Source organism: Podarcis melisellensis (assembly GCF_964234715.1).
Source record: "Podarcis melisellensis genome assembly, chromosome: 16".
NCBI lineage: Eukaryota > Metazoa > Chordata > Lepidosauria > Squamata > Lacertidae > Podarcis > Podarcis melisellensis.
The window spans coordinates 5,419,134-5,441,153 of record NC_138533.1 but is presented as its reverse complement, the minus strand read 5'-3'; the positions used below and the strand labels follow the sequence as shown (position 1 = coordinate 5,441,153).

General features: G+C 48.5%; 1 protein-coding gene and 1 long non-coding RNA gene across 3 annotated transcripts in view; both read left to right on the top strand.

Annotated features, from left to right (window-relative positions):
- Positions 1-22,020, top strand: part of LOC309358751 — a 129,329-nt gene that overhangs the window by 27,013 nt on the left and 80,296 nt on the right. The window lies entirely within an intron of this gene.
- BOLA1 (bolA family member 1) lies at positions 10,252-12,690 on the top strand. Of its 2 annotated transcripts, none has more exons than XM_081892694.1 (2): positions 10,252-10,339; positions 12,009-12,690. In XM_081892694.1, the coding sequence occupies exons 1-2, from the start codon at positions 10,290-10,292 to the stop codon at positions 12,466-12,468; spliced, it is 510 nt and encodes a 169-aa protein (XP_081748820.1). In that variant the 5' UTR covers positions 10,252-10,289; the 3' UTR covers positions 12,469-12,690. The 2 variants fall into 2 exon arrangements, with proteins under 2 accessions (XP_081748820.1, XP_081748819.1); XM_081892693.1 differs by having other exon boundaries at positions 10,252-10,387.

Below are 22,020 nucleotides of genomic sequence, written 5' to 3'. Positions count from 1 at the left end.
AGAGAGGGGGAAATATTTGGCAGGCCCTTACATGATATTTTTAAAACGAGGAGCTCCTCAGCTGTCTTGGAAGAGGCTGGGAGGTTGTGGGGAGCAGGAGAAAAAGGCATCTTTCCAGAAACTGCCCCCTCTGACCTCTTCGCCTCTAGGTACGCCCTCGGTGACCCTCGAAAGACCACCCGGAACAGGTGAGGTCAGAGGCAAGCGAGGGGCTGTTTTAAAATGTCGGCTGAGCAGAGATTTCCACGGACAGGTGGCCTGGTCATCAATCAGAGCTTGGGAAAGCGATTTCTCCAAGCCAGCTCCCCTTAGAGCGGTACAGCTCTCTCTCTGCGTGTATGTTTGATTGTTGGTGGTGATCTGCCAACAGCCAGGCAGGAGGGCTGATACAAGCCATCCCACTAAAAAAAATCTAAGCTTCTGGTCCTCATGGGCTGAACTAAATGCAAAGCTGTCTCACACTGAGGCAATCGGTCCTTCGAGTTCAAATCTTTTCCCAGCACTCCCAGAGGAGGCAGCATTAACACCATCCATTCTGTTATGTACTGAAGTTCTCACCCTGGGCCAGCAGGGGGATACTGTAGACAGTTCAGGTCCACATATGCAAATAAGGGATCGAAAGCGACGTTCAGTGATTGGATAGCTACAGAAAGTTGTTACAGTTACGTTGTACTGGAGCTCTATATAAGCAGGCTGGCTGAACCCTTCAGTTCAGTTCTGTTCTGGCCTGTGAATAAACAAGAAGAATCGCTGTGTCGTCTGATATGTTCACCCACAACTTAACACTGACAAAGAGGATGGGATTGATGGACATCAGAGCACAGCAAGATGCGCCCACTCTCTGAGATGAGCCGAATCACTGAACTGAAACACCGAGCGAAATCACTGAACAGAACCAATTCAGAGCTGACCGTTCTGGCTAGAGCACTGTGTTCCATCCATCGCCCTCTATGCCGGCAATGGAATCATGGCTTCACTTGTGCCTCTACCGCCGTTTGCGCCAGACTCTAAATCATGGGACTCCTACCTCGCTCGGTTTGACTGCTACATCCAAGCCAACGAGCAACAACCACGCGGGAGGGCTGATACAAGCCATTCCACTAAAAAATCTAAGTTTCTAGTCCTCATGGGCTGAACTAAATGCAAAGCTGTCTCACACTGAGACAATCGGTCCCTCGAGTTCAAATCTTTCCCACCTTCCCAGCACTCCCTAAAGGTGTAAATTTTGGCCGCATTGTCACCATCCATTCAAAGCACTGTGATACTACTTTAAACGGCCCTCGCTTCTTCCCCCCAAAGGATTCTGGGAGTTGTAGTTCAAGACTTCTGAGATTTGTTAGGAGACCCTCTCTATCCCTTGCTCCCCAGAACTACAATTCCCAGAGCTCCCTGTGAAAAGGGATTGCTTGCTAAACCCCTCTGAGAATTATAGGTCTGTGAAAGGAATAGGGATCTCCAAAATAACTCTCAGCACCCTGAAGATACTCTAACTCCCAGGAGACTTTGGGGAAGCCGTGACTGTTTAAAGTGGCAGCATGGTTTATTAAATGCAGGCTGTGAATGTGGCCTGGAAAATGCACTCTGTGGAAGCTTTCTTAAAAATGCAGTTACTTGCTTTTCAAAAATTTGCTTTTCAGAAATGTCAAAAACAAGCAAAATTGCATAAACTTGGAACTTTGTTAAATTGGAACTATTAAGTCGCATTGGGATTTTGCTTCTTAGTTGTTTATCGGTCCTGTTTATAACAATTTTGTCATTTTTGCACATTGTTTCTCTCTCTGTTTGTTTGTTATTGCTTTGTTCCCTGCTCTGATGTTGAAAACTTTCAAGGAAGAGCAGCTTAGAAATACTGTAAATAGAAATAAGATCAATATAAACCTTTGTATGTTAGAGGAAAGTGGTACCCGAATGCTGATGGATTTTCACAGAGACTTTAATAATAACCGCAAATTGTGGTGGGAATGCAGAAAACTGAACAGAAAAGTGGAAAAATGAGAGAGAACTGAAGCTAACTGATATGGCAATGCCTTCTTGGACCACTGTTCTGATGCCTTTATTTCAATTCTCTGTTTCCTCGGTACCCGGTCAAATTCAACACTCCATTTCTCAATTTATATCAGTTTATTAACCATAGCACAGTAATCTCCCTTCTTTCTCAGTCACAGCAGCCGCTAAAGAGAAATTATCTTAATGCTCTAGATATAAGTGGAATATAGTACTTATGGAGGCACTTAACTCACCATCGGACCGTGATCAGAGGAAAAACAAAGGAAGATGGGTTTGTTCTCATCCTAAAGCAAAGTTCTTAACCTGAGGTACTATTTCTGGGTTAGCGGAGTCTGTAATCTGTAGCATATGTAACCTGAAGCATATGTAACCCAAGGTACCACTGTAATCTCCCTTCCTTCTCAGTCGCAGCAGCCAATAAGGAGAAATTATTTTAACACTCTAGAGATTGAAGCGTATCCTTTGGGTATGGACTTAATCTGCAATATCAGAGATTTCCTTAGTCAGTTTCAATGTCATGTGGATGACTGACTACATATAAGACTTTGCATCTGCATTTTTCCTAGAAGACGCTTTATTCTTGGCCTTTGTTGTTGTTGTTTTAATTCAATAAAGTTTGCAATTAAAAAAAATCACCACCAAATCCTCGCCCCCCAGAAAACAAGGCCTAGAAGAAGAAGAAATGCTCCTAATTTGGGGTTGATTTCTCTCTCTGAATATTGCATTTGCCAATGTGATGGTGAAGGAGGCTTGCCTAGTTAGGGGTTGGGGGGAAGACACCCCCCTCTCCCTCCCTCTCTCTCTCTCTCTCTCTCTCTCTCTCTCTCTCTCGGCTTCTCTCTGGGGAATCCGGAATGTCAGTTTTCTGGAATGCTGCAAAGGCGTGACCGAACGTGTCACGCAGAGGGCAAAGGAGGTTGCGACCTTTGCTGGGGAACAGAGGCGAGCAGGACGGGACAAGGGAATGTCTTGTTTGGAAATCGAAAAACAAGGAAAAGTTATTTTGCAGAGGAGGGGGGGAGGAAGGGGGTCATGTGGCCAAAGGGGAGGCGGTAGAGGAGCAGCGAGCTGAAAAGCGCCAAGTTGTTTGGGGGCGTTGCCCACAGGGCTCCGAAACACCACCGGAGTGTGCTCTTTGGGGCTGATACAGCCTGCAAGAAAGTTCAAGAATCAAGTTGAGAGCAAAGTGGGACGACAACACACACACACACACACCAACCCTGCAGCCACGTCCAGAAGGACTCAGGCGTCTGAGATTTGGGTACCGGAACCTCACAGCCTTAAGAAAAGGGCCTGGAATGCATCATGGGAGCAAAGATGTTCTCCCTCTGCTGAGGAATATAGATCAGTTGCTGGAAAGTTGCATGGGTGCTGCTTTTGAACTCAGGACCTGCTTGCGGGATTGGGGGACCTGGTTGGCCACTGTGAGAACAAGAGGCTGTGGTGGATGGGGCCCCTCGGGCCTGACCCAGCAGCCAGGCTCGTCCGATGTCCTTATGGAACCTCCAGCTCCAGGGGCAGCCTATCTGGATACCTAGGTTCTTTGGGGCATTTGACCACTGTAGGAACTACGCAGGCAGACTGTGCTAGGCTACCAGATGCAGTGGTCCAGCAGCTCTTCTGCTGTTAAAACTCATTTCAGACCAGAAACAGACGTGTGTGTGTGTGTGTGTGTGTGTGTGCAGTGCTTCACATAAATATATACAGTGGTACCTCTAGATGCGAATGGGATCCGTTCCAGAGCCCCATTCGCATCCTGAACCTGCCTCTGCGGGTTGCGATTCGCCACGTCTGCGCATGCGCAAGCAGCAAAACCCGGAAGTAACGCGCTCCGTTACTTCCGGGTCGCCATGGTGCGCAACCCGAAAATGCTTAACCCAAAGCTACTTCAACCCGAGGTATGACTGTACAGTGGTACCTTGGGTTAAGTACTTATATTCGTTCCGGAGGTCCATTCTTAACCTGAAACTGTTCTTAACCTGAAGCACCACTTTAGCTAATGGGGCCTCTTACTGCCGCCGTCACGCGATTTCTGTTCACATCCTGAAGCAAAGTTCTTAACCCGAGGTAATATTTCTGGGTTAGCGGAGTCTGTAACCGGAAGCGTATGTAACCCGAGGTACCACTCGACAGTGCTTTTTTCCTAAAAATGTTTAGGGGTTTTGACTCAAGAAAACCACCATTTTATAGTTCAAATCAGGAAAAATAAATACAGTAAATGGACAAAAGTACAAAAATTCACAAAATGTTTAGGGGTATGCTTACCCCTGTGTACACCCCCACACACAAAAAGCACTGAATATATAACTATATAAATAATAAAAATCTGTGGCTTTAGGCTAAATTGTAAATGCAATAAATAAACAGGAGGAAATTCACGCTAATGTACCCGACGAACCTTCGCAAGCATTTTGTCAAGAAGGAATTGAAAGCTGATGTGGAGGAGGAGCTGAGATAACCTGAAACTGATGGATCCGCCTGTTCCTACTGGCGAATTCCTCTCCCACGACAACGCCTCTTTAATAAAGAGCCCCTGGACGAACAGAGAGGTGTTTGGGTTTTGTTTTTTCCCTGAGCCCCTCAGCTAATCTCTGCCAGCGTGGTCACTGGAGGGAAACATAACCCAGGATTAAACCGGGAGGCTCAGGCGTCATGTCAGATTCAATTGCCTTTGCTGGATGAGTGCGAGAAGCGGGGGAAGGGAGGGGAAGGGGGCCGAAGAACCAGCTGAGGGCCGGACCAAGCGGAAGGTGCAGGCTGGAGTTTGCAACAAGTGCCGAATCACTGGGAAGTCCTTGCAAGGGATGTTGCCAAATCAGTCTGAAAGCTCATTTCTTAATTTTCACTTGCAGTCAACAGTGTGACGCAGCAGCAAAAAAAAAAAAGCTAACACTCTTCTAGGCTGCGTCAACAGGAGTCTAGCGCCCCAGTCAAGGGAAGAGACAGTACGCCTCTTATATTGCCTTGGTCAGACCCACACCTGGAATACTGTGTCCAGTTCTGGGCGTCTCAATTGAAGATGGAGGTTGACAAGCTGGAACCTAGGATCATAGACATGCAGAGTTGTGAAATTAACCATAATTACCTTGAATTTCTGCTTAACCCTCAAGAAAGAAGGGCATTTCCACTGGCCAGGTTTAATTCAAATCCATCAAACCTCCTTTGGGGAAGGTTCTCAGCCAGGGTGGAAGGAGAAATAACTTGCCCATGTGAAGACCACCTGGTGGAAACCCTTACAACAAATGGTTCTTAATTGTAAACTATATGCTGATCTGTATGGAAGTGAAAGCTGGACCATCAAGAAGGCTGATCGCCGAAGAAGGGATGCTTTTGAATTATGATGCTGGAGGAGACTCTTGAGAGTCCCATGGACTGCAAGAAGATCAAACCTCTCCATTCTGAAGGAAATTAGCCCTGAGTGCTCACTGGAAGGACAGATACTGAAGCTGAGGCTCCAAGACTTTGGCCACCTCAGGAGAAGAGAAGACTCCCTGGAAAAGACCCTGATGTTGGGAAAGATGGAGGGCACAAGGAGAAGGGGACGACGGAGGACGAGATGGTTGGACAGTGTTCTCGAAGCTACCAGCATGAGTTTGACCAAACTGCGGGAGGCAGTGGAAGACAGGAGTGCCTGGCGTGCTCTGGTCCATGGGGTCATGAAGAGTCGGACACGACTAAACGACTAAACAACAACAACAATATGCTGGTTTCCATCAGCAATTTCTAGATCAACTCTGTATCCCCAAATGGAAACCAGAGTCAGAGGTCATACATTTTCTATTACTGGGGAACGATCAGGAGCCCACCAAGTTAGTGGCTAAATATCTCTATTTGGTTTTTTTTGTCGTCAAAATACACTGCAGTCGTCTGATCTCCCTGGAGACCTAGAGATATGACGATAGACTGCTCTGCCTCCATTCTTTTAGCAAATGTTTTGTGCCACTAGGGAAGTGGTAATTCTGTACTGATTTGTTTTGGATGTTTGGATGTGATGCCAATAAAAGGTTTGATGATGATGATGATGATGATGATGATGATTACTCGATGAGCTATTGGCCTGATCCAGCCGGCTCATCCTATTGTATTCTTATGCCTCCCCCTCCGAAAAATTCCACAACAACTTTGAGAAGCTCGCCATCTTGCCATAATGATCCCGTCCTCGACCCACTTCCCTCCCATCCAAAATAAAATAAAATGTGGGGTGGGAGAGGAGGGGGGACAGCTTGACCCACTTCCCTTCCTGAAGGTTGTTTAAGTTCTGAATGAACATTTACCAGGACGCACCGTATTAACCCTTCGGTGACCTCCCATCTTCACCCCGGGCGGCAGAGCAAACACTAATGTCATTCAAAAATAAGGTTGTGGGGGTTTTTTCTATTTTTTTTTTAAAAAGCCCTCTTTCTCTCTCCCCACTCCACCCCCTCCCCTCCCAGGCTCTCGGGGTCAAGGGTGCCCTCCTGCCACTTTGATACATTCTGGCAGGCGATATAATTTTGAAGAACTGGCCTGTTAGCAGAGGCCTGACCCAAAGCGACCCCACTCTGCCTACAGATCTTGGGTGGGATGTCTCCAAAGCCGAGGTCAACGAATGGTCAAAGGATTGCAAAACCAGGGCAAGAGGAAAAAGAGGAAACAATGCCCTGTTGGATTTCTGCCTGCCTGCATTGAATGCAATTATTGTTTGTTTTTTTCAACCTGTAAAGTTGCAACTGGGGTTTTAAATATAAAAGTGTGAGCTTTTAAGAGCTTTGCAACAGGCAGGAATCCAGAAGAGGAAATTTCCCCTGGAGGGGGGCTGAATGGGGGGAAAGGCTCACCCGTTGAATGCCTGCCTACCACACAGCAGAATCCAGGCCTTGAATAGCCTTTGTTGTTGTTGTTTAGTCTTTTAGTCGTGTTCGACTCTTTGTGACCCCATGGACCAGAGCACGCCAGGCACTCCTGTCTTCCACTGCCTCCCGCAGTTTGGTCAAACTCATGCTGGTAGCTTCGAGAACACTGTCCCACCATCTCGTCCTCCGTTGTCCCCTTCTCCTTGTGCCCTCCATCTTTCCCAACATCAGGGTCTTTTCCAGGGAGTCTTCTCTTCTCATGAGGTAGCCAAAGTATTAGAGCCTCAGCTTCACGATCTGTCCTTCCAGTGGACAGATCGTGAAAGGCCTTTAAGAAGGGGAATTAAACAAATTTGTGGAAGGGGGTTTATGGGTCTATCAGCAGCCACTATAGGTTGGCTAAGCAGAGCCCCAGATTCACGGGCAGTCTACCTCTGAGTAGCAATTCTGGGGGGGGGGGGAGACACAATGGGGCGGACTTACAGGGTTGCCGTGGGAGATCTTGAAATGTTCCAAGTTCCAATCCGCTAGAATAATCCCAGTTTTACTCCAGAATACCACAAGGTACTCTCCACTTTTCATGGAGGGGAGAAAGAAGGGGATTTTGGGAAGGTGCCCCCCCCATCCTGAGAGCGAAATGGGTGTTGTGGGATAGCTGAGCTTCAGCAGAAAACTGCAACTTTCAAAGCATCCTTGTATATTCTGAGAATAAAGGTAAAGGTAAAGGGACCCCTAACCATAAGGTCCAGTCGTGGCCGACTCTGGGGTTGTGGCACTCATCTTGCTTTACTGGCCGAGGGAGCCGGCGTACAGTTTCCGGGTCATGTGGCCAGCAGGACTAAGCCGCTTCTGGCGAACCAGAGCAGCGCACGGAAACACCGTTTACCTTCCCGCTGGAGTGGTACCTATTTATCTACTTGCTCTTTGACGTTTTTTCGAACTGCTAGGTTGGCAGGAGCAGGGACTGAGCAACAGAAGCTCACCCCTTCACAGGGATTCGAACCACCGACCTTCTGATCGGCAAGTCCTAGGCTCTGTGGTTTAACCCACAGCGCCACCCGCGTCCCTCCACTGTTGGTACTTCTTGTAATTTCCAATTTCTGGCCAACAAAATTCTAGCTGCAGTTGTGGCATACAAAAACAATCTAAAATCTTTCTTGGGCAATTCCAAGAAAGTTAGCCGATCTGACCGGAAGAGTCCGCGACCAGAAGGAGGAAGAGTACCAGGAGGAATGGATGAAATTTAAAACCCATCTAGCTAAATATGTTAAGATAATTTAAATAGAAACACTTGCAAGTACCAGATTGGCTTAGGTTTTAAATATGTGATGTTATAGAATAATAGATCTAAAGTTAAAATGAAAAGAAAGAAAGATGTTAATTGATTAAGTGAATTGAATTAAGTGAATGAAACTCAGCTAGGGGGATTTTGAGTCAACAAAAAATGTTTACAAAAGTGGAATTATTACAGTTAGGATCTATGTTTGTTTTTTTATGTTTGTTGTAAAATTTGGAAAAACCAATAAAAATTTTGAAGGGGGGGAGAGTGTGGAACGCCTGGCGTGAAGTTGTTTCTGGTGCCATCCCTGCTGCGGCAACAAAGGTGTCAGCGGGGCACAATCGTCCCCTGATTTTGCCCCTAATCTGCAACCTCTCCAACTTCCACTGAAGGCTCAGCCCACCTCCCACAACAGCTTAGCCCCGCCAGGCAAGGTCATTCCCCCCTGGATTTTTGAACACAACACATAATTACAGGTGATTAGCGGCTTAGGTGCACGGAGCACCCCAGGGTGCATTCCTTAAAGGCTTGACTTCACGCTCCATCCATAACCTGGCAGGTGTTAGCCAGAGGGCACCCTACCCCTTTGATGGCGGAGAGGGCAGAGGGGAGTGGCTTTGTCCAGGTGTGGCCGTTTAAATCCCCCCTCCCCATCTCCCAGGTGCGCAACCCCAGAGCTGCACTCCTTTGTGGCTTTCCAAAGGCCTTAACAGATTGGACCCAGGCGAAGGAAGGTGGGGACTTATTCTGCTCCCCCTCGATCGCTCACTCTCAAATGAACTTTCTGTTGGTTCCCTGCCCCCCAGTGCCCCTGAGGTTTGGGTCAGCCTTTGCACAGGAAAGACCCTTTAGCGTGGCAGGTCCTGCGCCCTGCGGAACTCCCTGCCACTAGAGGTTTGGTAGGAATTGCCGCCGCCCAGTTTTAGATGTCTCCTTAGATGTCTCTTGATCACACACAGACTGCTTAAAATTGTAATGTTAGAAGGGCACCTACGAGTCATCTAGTCCAACCCTCTGCCACGCAGGAATTGCGGCTAAAGGATATCTGGCAGATGGCCGCCTTAAAAACCGTCAACAAAGGCGAGTCCACAATCCTTTTCACTTTCACCACCAGAAAGTTATTCAGGTTTAAGTCGAAATCTCCTTTGTTGCAACAATTGAATCTATTGGTTCAGGTCCTACCCTGTGGGACAGCAGTGTGGCTCCAAAAAAATCTGGGACGAGACGAGACATTTATGGATGAGGGCATTCAATTGGCTTAGTGATTGCAACAACTTGATTCTCACTTTATGCCAATCTAACTCCCAACATGTTTGACGGGAAACCGGCAGCAGAGAGGTCACTGCCCCAAGGTGCTTACAAACCATGGCGCAAGCGAGGATGCGTTTGCTATAAGATGCATCTTAACTACCTGGATCAGATATTCTTCCATCGTCTCTTAAACACAGAACTCCGAAAGGTCTCTATTTGTACAGTATATCGTGGCAGAAAGGCTCTCAGGAGAGAAGTTTGCGCCACTCCGTGGTCAAAGTAGCAAACTGCAGCCTGATTCCAAAACACCGTACGCTTAAAAGCACGCGGCTTCTCCCTTCACAGAATCCTGGGAAATGTAGTTTACCGGGGCCGGGCCGAGCTACAATTCCCAGCGCCCTTAAACTACAGTTCTCAGGGTTCTTGGGGGGGGGGGATGTGCAAAGATTTATGACAGGCATCCCCAAACTCGACCCTCCAGATGTTTTGGGACTACAACTCCCATCATCCCTAGCTAACAGGACCAGTGGTCAGGGATGATGGGAATTGTAGTCCCCAAAACATCTGGAGGGATGAGTTTGGGGATGCCGGATTTAAGAAAATCTTAAAGCTAGGGTTGCCATATTCCCAAAAATGAAAATCCGGGCAGAATTTATTATTATTATTATTATTATTATTATTATTATTAATTTTTGCTAATAAAGCGTGCAAGTCAAGTCCTGTTGCATTATAGGGTGTAAGGATGTGTTACTCTCCCTGCGCATTCAGAGGTCCCACATTCTGCAGAGGAAAAAAACTCGGATCCCTTTCCCATTTCGCATTAAAAGACCCGCTTTTGCCCTCGGGAGCAAAAAAAGAACTACAGTTCCCAGAATGCACCGAGGAAGCAAGCAAGCGGGGAGGGGCGAGGGCCCCGAGGCATGCTGGGAACTGTAGTGCTGTTGACGCTTCCCAGCCGAGGAGAGAGAAGGTCAGCGGTGCAGGAAGCGCACTTTGGAGACACTACCTTGAAGGACAGGTGGGGGGAGGCGACAGTTTTTGGAGTGTGGGGTGGGGGGAGCTTTGGGGGTTTGGACCCCGGGGGTGCAGGGATGCTGGGGGCGGGATGGGGGGGGGGAGTGACAGGCTGTATTTTTCTTGCACTGCGTGTAAACTGGAGCCACCTCGCGCCCCATTTTGCAATGCGCTCAACTAGCAATACCCCCCTTGTTTTTGCAATGCATGGACAAAATTCCATACCAATCATTTGTTTGCATGCTCACTAATAACCATTCCAACCCCGCCGCCTTCCCCTTTATTTGCAAAAAAGCTTCGGTTTCTGCAAGCCACCTCCCACCGGTAATGACCGCCCGCCTCTCCAGAAAGCCCCCTTCTGTTTTCGCATCCGGCCCGCTAGAGCCATCATCGCCCCCCTCGTCCTTTCTCAAACCCCCCAAGTCCGGATGAAACCCCGGAGTTTTAATTTCGGAGGGAGACTGCCCTGGAAACTTAGCTTGGTTTCTTGTTCTGGGGTGTGGGGATGTGTGGAAAGGCACTTTGCACATGCTCAGGGGAGCAGCCGCTCTTCCAGTTCTGGGCTTTTTGCCCAAGAGATGGATTCCAGGACTTAAACCCCACATAGAGGGCTCTCATTTTGCTGTTTCACAAACCACATATGTTGTTTATTTGTATTTATTTATCGATTGCATCCCCAAAGAACTCAAGGGGGTGTATCGATAGTTCCCCTTCCACCCCGATTTAATAGTTCACCTTATCCAGAGTTTGGATCATTCGTCATCTCTTAAGCATATTTCCCTGACAAACATTTGAGCTTCTGGATGCTGAACCACAAAGTTTGCTGAGCAATCTCAGTCATTTCATTTTTATCCCTCATCCTTAACCTGATTCGCAGGATTTTTACGGGGGTTTCAAAACAAAACAAACCTAGCCCCCACATCACATGAACCCTTGCTGCCACCAACATTTATAACAGCTGTGGTAAGCCAGCTAAAACAAACAAACAAAGTTGCGGATAAAAATAAAGATTCAATGATAGAAGAGGGAAAGATATCTTTCCCTCTCAGCCAGTCATCACAAGAACCCTGTAACTTAAGAAACAGTGCCAGAGCTCCCTCACCTTTTCCCCTCTTCCCTCCCCACCTGTTTTCCTTTTCTGCTGTGCCCTTTTTAAGACTGAAAACAGGTCTTATGAAAACAGGTTCGGATCCCCGTGATGGGGTGAGCTCCCATTGCTCGGTCCCTGTTCCTGCCAACCTAGCAGTTCGAAAGCATGTCAAAGTGCAAGTAGATGAATAGGTACCGCTCCGGCAGGAAGGCAAACAGCGTTTCCGTGCGCTGCCCTGGTTCGCCAGAAGCGGTTTAGTCCTGCTGGCCGCATGACCCGGAAGCTGTACCCTGGCTCCCTCAGCCAGTAAAGCGAGATGAGCGCCGCAACCCCAGAGTCAGCCACGACTGGACCTAACGGTCAAGGGTCCCTTTACCTTTACTAAGTACCACCTGTACATCATTTTTCTTATATTTTCCTTTAACACAGTACATGCAGTGAACTGAACCCCCCGCCCATTTTCCTTTGGTGCTGTGCCTTTTTTTAAGACGGCAAACACGTAACTGAAACGAGCGAACCTCCTTGTCTCTTGCAGGCCTCTCTCGATGCTGTCCTCGGGCCTGCTGGTCCTCCGCCGAGCTCTCCGCCGGCCAATCTTCTCCGCCGGCTATTCAGCGCTGAGCGGCTCACCCATGGAGAACACGCCCGTGGAGGCCTCTATCCGGGCCAAACTGAAACAAGCCCTGGAGCCCGTGCACCTGGAGATCATCAACGACAGCCACATGCACGCCGTGCCGCGGGGCTCCGAGACGCACTTCCGCGTGGTGGTCGCCAGCCGGCGCTTTGAGGGCCTCTCGCTCATCCACCGCCACCGCCTGGTCAACGACATTTTGCAGGAGGAGCTGGCCGGGCCCGTCCACGCCCTCTCCATCCAGGCCAAGACCCCCCAGCAGTGGGAGAAGAACCCCAAAATCATCCAGAGCCCCGAGTGCCTGGGGGGCTCCAAGCACGACCCCCAGATGGCCGGGAAGATCGGGGGGACGCCCCAGGCATGAAGCGTTCCGCTACCAGAGGCCGGATCTGAGCATGTTTCTGGAGCGAATAAATGAAACACCTGTGTTCCGGTTCATAGCTGCAACTCCTGCAATCGCAGGGGTTTGGGGTTAGATGCCAGCGTCTTCTACGATTCTGCGATTCCCTCCCCGCAATGGACACTTCGCACTATTCCTTGGGAGTGTCGTTCTGGCTTGCTCTCATATAAAAAAATGAGATTATCACGTGTGCATTTTGGAGCTTCCATTTTTCCGCTGATGATCGATGTTTCCTGGGGAATCGCTTGAGTTTCTCAACAGTTCACTCCGGCCTGGCTTTTTGTAATTTGAGCAAATTAAACTTCCGGCTTTGGAATTTGAAAGGGGCATGGCTTCTCACGGTGGTTTGTTTTCCCTTTGGGGGGGAATTTACAGTGCTGCAGCAGGTTGGGCTAGATGACCCTGATGGGTCCCTTCCAACTTCACAATTATGTGGTTCTGCCTTGGGGTTTCAAAAGGAGGAGCGGAAATTTGTGTGATGAGGGTCATGTTTAAATGACTCTCCCCAGTTTTGAGGCTGTCCCAACAGAGGCTGGTTTGGGTCGTCAGTGGCTGAAGAACCTGTTTCGCACCTGGAACACCTTATCTCTGAGATAAGCTCTCAGGTCTTGGCACCTGGTTGGCTACTGAGAGAATAAGGTGGGCTCCTAGTTCCAGAGGCAGTCTATCTGAATTCGTATCTGGTTCTTTGGGATACAGTGGTACCTCGGGTTAAGTACTTAATTCATTCCGGAGGTCCGTACTTATCCTAAAACTGTTCTTAACCTGAAGCACCACTTTAGCTAACGGGGCCTCCCGCTGCCGCCACACCACTGGAGCACGATTTCTGTTCTCATCCTGAAGCAAAGTTCTTAGCCCGAGGTACTATTTCTGGGTTAGTGGAGTCTGTAACCTAAAGCGTATGTAACCCGAGGTACCACTGTATTATTATTGCTGAAGAAAACCCACTGATTTCTGTTCTCATCCTGAAGCAAAGTTCTTAACCTGAAGCACTATTTCTGGGTTAGTGGAGTCTGTAACCTGAAGCGTATGTAACCCGAGGTACCACAGTATTTGACTACCATGCGAACAGGAGGCTAGGTTGGATAAAACACCTTTGGCCTGATCTAGTTACTGCAGGGGTGATGGTCTGAGTTGGTCAGGAAGGCCAGGAATGTATGTATTTCAGATCTGGCCAATCCAAAAGCTCCACTCCACTAGCCAATCGCATGAGCTAGTTCCTTATTCGTGGCCCACAAGGCCTAAGTCTCCAGAACGCATTCCTTGCCTACAAAACCCATGGTTCTCCTCACCTGATTTAATATTCACGAGAGCTCTGTGAGGTAGGTTCAGGGCTGAGAGAAGGCAAGGACTGGCCCACAGTCACCCCTGCGAGAGCTTCACGTGGGGGAATTTGAACCCAGATCTCCCGGGTCCTAGTCTGACACTCTAGCCCAGAGCTTTCCTCCTGGGGCTGGTAAAGGGTTACTTTAAGCTCCTAATAAATAACAAAAAATAAAAATTGCCCAGTGGCACCCTAAAGGTACAGGGACCCCTGACCGTTAGGTCCAGTCGCAGACGACTCTGGGGTTGTGGCGCTCATCTTGCTTTACTGGCCGAGGGAGCCGGCATACAGCTTCCGGGTCCTGTGGCCATCATGACTAAGCCGCTTCTGGCGAACCAGAGCAGTGTACGGAAACGCCGTTTACCTTCCCGCCGGAGCGGTACCTATTTATCTACTTGCACTTTGACGTGCTTTCGAACTGCTAGGTGGGCAGGAGCTGGTACAGAGCAATGGGAGCTCACCCTGTCATGGGGATTCGAACCGCCGACCTTCTGATCAACAAGCCCAAGAGGCTCAGTGGTTTAGACCACTGCGCCACCCGCGTCCCTTACATGCACACTTCTTCAGAGACATGCACATGAAAGCTTATACCCGGAACAAACTTAGTTTTTCTGTAAGGTGCTACTGGACAATTTATTATTATTTTATTTATCTCCACTGTCAGACCAACACTCTACCTACCTGAATCTTTAACCTCCTAGTAAAACTGAATTGTGAAATAATGCATGTCTAAAAAGTGCGTCACGAATATGAAAAGTTTGGGAAGCTTTGCTCTAACCACTACACCATCGCTGTCTCTCAGTAGAGCACCCCAGGGCTAATGGATAAGGAAAAGTTAAATAAATCACTTAAATCTTCAGATACAAAATGCCGCAAGGACTCCAAGGTGGATCTGTTAATGGCCAGATAGGTTCCTTATACACCTTGGGAAATGAAGGGCATGTTGTGTTCTTCAGCAGCTGCGCAGCAGCAAAATCCAACAGGTGAAGCTTCTCCCTCCCCTCCCAGGCACTAACTAAGCCATCTGTACACCTGTTGGATTTCCGGCTCATCACCGCAAAGCATCTTGATGGAAAAGGAGGCAAGGGCACCTCGCTGGGCTGGAAATAATCCTGAAGAACCTGTTTGGGGGGAAACAGTTTGCAACTTTTGCACTTTCAGCTTCTAGGTGCAGAGAAGTGAGAGGCCAGCAGAAATCTGCAGACTTGTCCTCGTGGGGCTCTATAGCATTTGATCGCCCTTGTCTCCCACAGCACAATAACAGATTTATTTGATTTTGCTAGATTCAGTGCTTCCACAACATTGTTTTATTTACCTTTAAATGTATATCCCACCTTTTCCTCCCAAAGTGGCCCGTCTCCCATTTCATCCTCAACACAGGGAGAGTTAGGCAGACTGGGAGGGATTTGAACACTGGTCCCTCTCTCCCAGGCCCAAGGCCAGCACCTTAACCACTGTGCCACGCTGCCACGCAATTGCTATCTGGAGCACAATGAGAATGGGATGAAAGCAAACCAAAGCTTTGGCAGTACATGAAAAGTTGCTGGATCCTAGCAGGAGGTTACAGGATACGTGCTGATTGGTCTGAGTGCACCAAAACCTTTGCAGGCGCCCGCAGTATTGAAAGTGGGACCAGGCATGACCTTGCATGCAGCCATTTGCCTGAGTGGCTAGAATGTTTGTGAAGATTCCATACCGACCTTGAGCCAGTGGTCGGCATTTCAACCATACCAGACCCTGCTTAGCTTTGTAAATAGGCTAGCATTTTATTTTATTTTTGCCGCACCAATAACAAGGTCCCCGGCATCTCCATGTTGCAGTGTGAAATCCGCTGCTGCTGCCAGTCTGAGTGGGCAATACTGGCCTAGGCAGTCTGATGGTTGTATAAAGAAGCTTCTTCTGTTACTACCCGTAAATCAGACTTTGGGCAGAACCATGACGACTAGCAGCTTACCCTTTTTTTTAAGGGGAGGACCAGAACGCAGGGTCAGGCATGCAGAACGTGCCAGGCTGAGTCCCCAGTGTCATCGCTAGATAAGGCCGGGGATAATCCCTCGCCTGTGGAGAGCTGCTGCCAGCCAGTGTTTGCGTAACTGGTCTATCCCATAGAAGGCAGCATCCCATTTCACATTTTGGAAAATGGGCATGGCCGCTGTTTTTCTCCCCCTCAACAAATCTATACAGTGGTACCTCGAGTTACATACGCTTCAGGTTACATACGCTTCAGGTTACAGACTCCGCTAACCCAGAAATAGTGCTTCGGGTTAAGAACTTTGCTTCAGGATGAGAACAGAAATCGTGCTCAGGCGGCGCAACAGCAGCAGGAGGCCCCATCAGCTAAAGTGGTGCTTCAGGTTAAGAACAGTTTCAGGTTAAGAACGGACCTCCGGAACGAATTAAGTACTTAACCCGAGGTACCACTGTACATCGTTGCCTTCGTTTTCATCCTTCTGATTTGCCGCCGCTGCGTTGAGCATTTTCAAAGTTTATCCAACGGTCCGTTGCAATTTTGCAAACGGGCACCTGCCTTGATCGAGGGTGCGAGGAGGACCTTTGCAAAGCTCAGTCGGCGGAGCATGAGACTCCTAATCTCAGGGTTGGGGGTTTGAGCCCCACGTTGGGCAAAAGATCCCCGCATTGCAGGGGGTTGGACCAGATCCAGCATGCCCAACTTGAAGTAGGCTGTGTGGTTACACGCGAGCAGCACCATAACATAGCTGTCAACTGTCCCTTATTTGGCGGGAAACTCCCTTATCCCAGCGCCGTGTCCCCCTTATTGATGATGTCCCTTAAATTTCCCGGGTTTCAAAGGAAGCAGCTCCTCTCCCTCCCTCCCTGCCGGCCAAGGAGGAGGGAGGCTCCAATTGTGTTGTTTGGCTGCGTTGCTCACCCAATAAGGAGTCTAAGAACGGCTGTGGGGTGGAGCTTGCATGCCTTGTGCCAATCAAATCGGCCACATTGCCTGGGGACTCGCCTTTGCTCAGCGCTTCCCAGCGGAGAGGTGACAGTGGTTTTCCTTGCTGCATCCCCTTTGCCGGGTTGCTGCGCTGTGGGAACCACCGCTTGAGGCTTCGCTTGGCTGCTGGCTGGGCTTTCTGCCTTTGGCTCTGAGGGGCTCAGAAGTTGAACATGCCTGTGCTTGGAAAATCCCTTATTTTGGCTGCTGATCCCTTATTTTCGAGGCTGCTAGTCCCTTGTTTTCAAATCTGTAAGTTGACAGCTATACAGCCTGCTTCCCCTGAGCTCAGGACGAGGTAGTGGTTGCTCTGGCCTGTCACCAGCGGAGGGGGCGTTGCGATTTACCATAATTCATCTCAGGATCGACTGGTCGATCGCAATCGATGCCTTGGACATGTCTGGACTAAATGACTCGGGTTGACTTCCAACTATAATTCTATGAACTTTTCATTATACCCGAATTTCTTTCCACATCCCCAACAGAATAACGAAAAGGAAAAACTCAACTGAAACTCGCACAATCACCGTTTTTTCAATCTTTTATTTTTTCATTTTTACATAGATTTTTTTTTTTACTTTTTTTTTACTATGAGTTCATAATTCCAGAGGGGGGGAAAGATTCATGTGTAGGGCCAGAGCCAGACTTACATATATTTAAATCCTTTCCCTAGCGATCAAAAACTATGCACACACCACCTCCTTTATTTTTTAAAACCTTAAATCATCATCATCCGCAGCACCTTTAGGAATATTTATTTCTCGATGCGGCATTTAAAACAACCGTCTCATCTCGTCGTCATTCTTGGCTTCTGTTTTTTATCTTTTTTTTATTATTATTAATACAAAATGAAACAACCTGGAGACGACAACTGAAGTTAATGACTATTATTTTTTTTTCCTGATTTTTTTTTCTTCTCAATTGTTCTTTTACAAACATCTAAAAACAGCTAAAACCACAACACAAGGTTTTTTGTCATTTTTTAAATTTTATTTTGCATACAGACAGAACTACGTATGGTTTGGATGTGGGGGTTTTTGTTCTTTTGTTTTTAAAGACCAGCTACACTGTAAAGGATGGAGAGAGACCGAAGGGTTGAGGTGGAGGAAAGCGTCACAATTTTGGGGAAAGGCGCAAAGGAGGGGCGTGTGCTTTGATTGATAAATACTTCCAGTGTGGATCTGTTACTTCCCAAAAGCAGCTGCTTAAAATAGGACCTTATTCCAGAGGCGTCAAGATTCACAAAGGAGGAGAGGAAAGGTTAGGTTGCATGTAAATTTATTAGCTGCGTTGTCGTTCAACGTTGCAAGGAGGCGTGGCTTCAGCAGGGCACCGCTTAACCAGTGGAACTCCCTGCCTATTGATGTTAGGCAGGCTCCCTCTCTATATTCAGATAACTTAAGGACTGAGGGTCTCTGTGTCTCGGAAACTCCCTATTCTGCTGCAGCCAGAGGGAAAGACCGTTTATTTGTGCTTTAGCGCCACCCCTCCAGCTGGCCAGAGGGAGATATTGCAGCTGCCGGAGGCCAGGTGACAAAGGGGGATAACACCTGGACCTTTGAAGATGCTGAGTTTCACTTAGTGCTTCGTTTATGACACAGGGTTCCTCTGTGCCTCCCCCTAGACTACTGACCAACTCTCAAGTCAGGGCTAAAAAAGTATTAGCCCTCTCCCTCCTGGGGAATTGGGGAAGCAGAATTATCCTAAATGGATAATTCTACAGTGTGAGCCAGGGGTTGTTGGTACTCCAGCTCCCACCATTGGTCATGCTGGCTGAAGGCTGAGAGTCCAGCCGATCCTCACCGCTTCTGGTATTTTTCCTCCAAAGGGGAAAAAAAACCACACCGAAAACAGAGAGTTTGGAATGAACGAGAAGACCACATTCGCTATCCTGCTGAGTTAAAATGTGCTTATTTATCAAGCTTTGCTGGGCAGTTTTTGGTCCACAAACGTTAAATTGGAACAGCGATTCTCCTTCCTTTCTTCTTGGTCGTGAAATATAGGGCTAAGGATCTCTCGGTTTGTATTAAGAGTCCTGGCCCCCAGTGCCCAATGAGGCCCCTGAGTGGAGATGCGAAGGCAGGGATGGGGAACATCTAAGACCATAAGAAGAGCTTGCAGGATCAGGCCAGCGGCCCATCTAGTCCAGCATTCAGTTCTCACCGCGGCTGAGCAGGATCTGAGCGCAGGAGCAACAGTCATGTCCCTCTGTGGTTTCCAACAAAACGACAACACCACAAACAGGCTCATAAGTATAAAACCCAATTTACTAGAATAATAACTAGAATAGAGATAGACTTGTAACCATTCAAGCAACAAACATACTAAGGTGCCATGTGCAAAACAAAGCCTGGAGATACTGTAAACATGGAGTGGATAAATGTACAACTATATCTTAACAAGTTACATGTGCAATAAACGTTGTATAGACTGGATAAATAAACCGTTCAACAAGTAGCGTAAGTCCAGTCACAGAACGGCAACCCCACGCCGCCACAATGGCAAGGGTAGCACACTGGAGAATATGAACAAGTTTTTCAAAGCTGTTTTTCAAAGATTGAACTGGATGAGATGTTCTTCAATAGGTCTGGAGTTGGAAACACAAAGCAAGTAGGCTACTTGTTGAACGGTTCATTTATCCAGGCTGCATAACGTGTAACTTGTTAAGATAAAAAGGTAAAGGGTAAAGGGACCCCTGACCATTAGGTCCAGTCGTGGCCGACTCTGGGGTTGCGGCGCTCATCTCACTTTATTGGCCGAGGGAGCCAGCGTACAGCTTCCGGGTCAAGTGGCCAGCATGACTAAGCCGCTTCTTGCAAACCAGAGCAGCGCGCAGAAACACCGTTTACCTTCCCGCTGGAGCAGTACCTATTTATCTACTTGCACTTTGACGTGCTTTCGAACTGCTAGGTTGGCAGGAGCAGGGACCGAGCAATGGGAGCTCACCCCGTCGCGGGGATTCGAACCGCCGACCTTCTGATTGGCAAGTCCTAGGCTCTGTGGTTTAACCCACAGCGCCACCTGCGTCCCATTAACTTGTTAAGATACAGTTGTACATTTATCCACTCCATGTTTACAGTATCTCCAGGCTTTGTTTTGCACATGGCACCTGAGTACCGTATTTTTCGCACCATAGGACGCACTTTTTCCCCTCCAAAAATGAAGGGGAAATGTGTGTGCGTCCTATGGTGCGAATGCAGGCTTTCGCTGAAGCCTGGAGAGTGAGAGGGGTCGGTGCGCACCGACCCCTCACGCTCTCCAGGCTTCACGGACCTCTTCGCAAGGAGCGGGAGCACTCCGGCTCCTTGCGGAGAGTTGCCAGCATGCCGAAGCCTGCGCGCGCTGAGCTCAGCGCGCCCAGGCTTCGTGGACCTCTCCGCAAGGAGCCGGAGCGCTCCGGCTCCTTGCGGAGAGTTGCCAGCATGGCGAAGCCTGCGCGCGCTGAGCTCAGCGCGCCCAGGCTTCGCGGACCTCTCCGCAAGGAGCCGGAGCGCTCCGGCTCCTTGCGGAGAGTTGCCAGCATGCCGAAGCCTGCGCGTGCTGAGCTCAGCGCGCCCAGGCTTCGCGGACCTCTCCACAAGCAGCGGGAGTGCTCCCACGGCTTGCAGAGAGCTGCCTGTTTGCGGGCTGGGGTCGGGGGAAGCTCGAGCTTCCCCCGCCCCAGCCCCGCGCCTGGGGGGGGAAATAATTTTTTCCCCTTTATTTCCCCCCCAAAAAATGGGTGCGCCCTATGGTCCGGTGCGCCCTATGGTGCGAAAAATACGGTATATTTGTTGCTATCTCTATTCTATCTCTATTCTAGTTATTATTCTAGTAAATTGGGTTTTATACTTATGAGCCTGTTTGTGGTGTTGTCGTTTTGTTGCATTATTATTACTGTCACCACATTTGGTACTTTGTGTATATCCTCTGTGGTTTCCACCAACTGGCACTGTAGCATCTTAATTTGTCTTGGGACCCACATAAAATCAAAGTCACATGAATACATGTCCCTCATCTGAGAGCAGTTGGTGGCAGTCAACCATGGGGCGAGATGTTCCAAAGGTCTGGGCCAGAAGATGAGAACTTCTTCCGTCTAGATAGGAAACGAGACCAACCAAGCGAAAGGCAAGTTCTCCAATTAGACTGGTGATACTTTATTGTCACCATCTCTGGAGAAAGGGCCATCGTATTGTGATAGGAATTTTATGGTCTTAGATATATGGTAATGTTCATAAGTGTACCAATGGACATACATAGATCAGCACAGGAAGACCAACCTGGAACCATTTTGATTCCTAAACTGAGCAAATGTTTTCTCTGTGAGGTCAAAGCGGGAAACCTCCCCACTGTCTCTTTCCTCACAAATCCTGTCTTAAGGGCACATTTAAGATATGAATGGGGTGTGAGCCTGTGACCTGGCCCAGGAAATAAGTATTTATCATTACAAAAGACTGGCCAGGCTACCCAGGCAATCCAATCAAGTAACCTGCCAGACAGGAGATAAACAACGACAGGAGAAAAACAACATTCAAATTTCTAAGACCGCCTTTTCTGTGATGCAGGTATGATGTATCTGAGGGGTGGTCTTAGGTTACACCCCTTCTGTGATGTATGTATGATGTTTCTGGGGGTGGTCTTGATCTACAGGGTGGCAATTTCAAAAGTCTTTATAAGGCCTTGCATGCCATTTCTCTGGGTTCCTCCTCTCTCCTGCAGGTGAGGGGAGCACCCTGTTGCAACAGATCAATAAAGCTTACTAGCTGCTTTGCTTCTCAATATTCTCTGGTTGGCCTCTGTTATTTTCTCCTACCAATAGGGAACCTACGTAAGGACTCTATATGGGCTCTTGGATACCCCATAAGGGAAAAGGGCAATTTTTGTTTACAACAATAGGTTGGCCTTGCAAGCAGAAAGTCCCAGCTTCCATCCTTTGAAGGCATCTCTCCAGGGAGGGCTGAGAGACCCCCTGCCTGAAATCCTGCAGAACTGCTGCCAGTCCGAGTGGACAATACTGACCTCTTGGGCCAATATTATATGGCGGATTCAGATGTTCCTATATCTGGGGGAAGGGCAGAGCAATCTCAGTGGAGGAGAACCCCGAAAGGCCCAGGCTCCAATCTCCAGGTAGGCCTGGATGACACCTGACACCCCCGGAGCGCCGCTGCTGCCGGTCCGTGTCAGCAACACTAGACTAGATGGGTCAAAGGAATTATGGCAGCTGACTCGAGTCCCAACAGATCCACCAGCAGCCAAT

What these genes read in the sequence shown, in the direction of transcription:
- BOLA1 (XM_081892693.1), top strand. Translation starts at nt 10,290, where the DNA reads ATGCTGGGAACTGTAGTGCTGTTGACGCTTCCCAGCCGAGGAGAGAGA. An exon ending in GACACTACCTTGAAGGACAG is followed by an intron (nt 10,388 to 12,008) that starts GTGGGGGGAGGC and finishes TGTCTCTTGCAG; the next exon opens with GCCTCTCTCGATGCTGTCCT.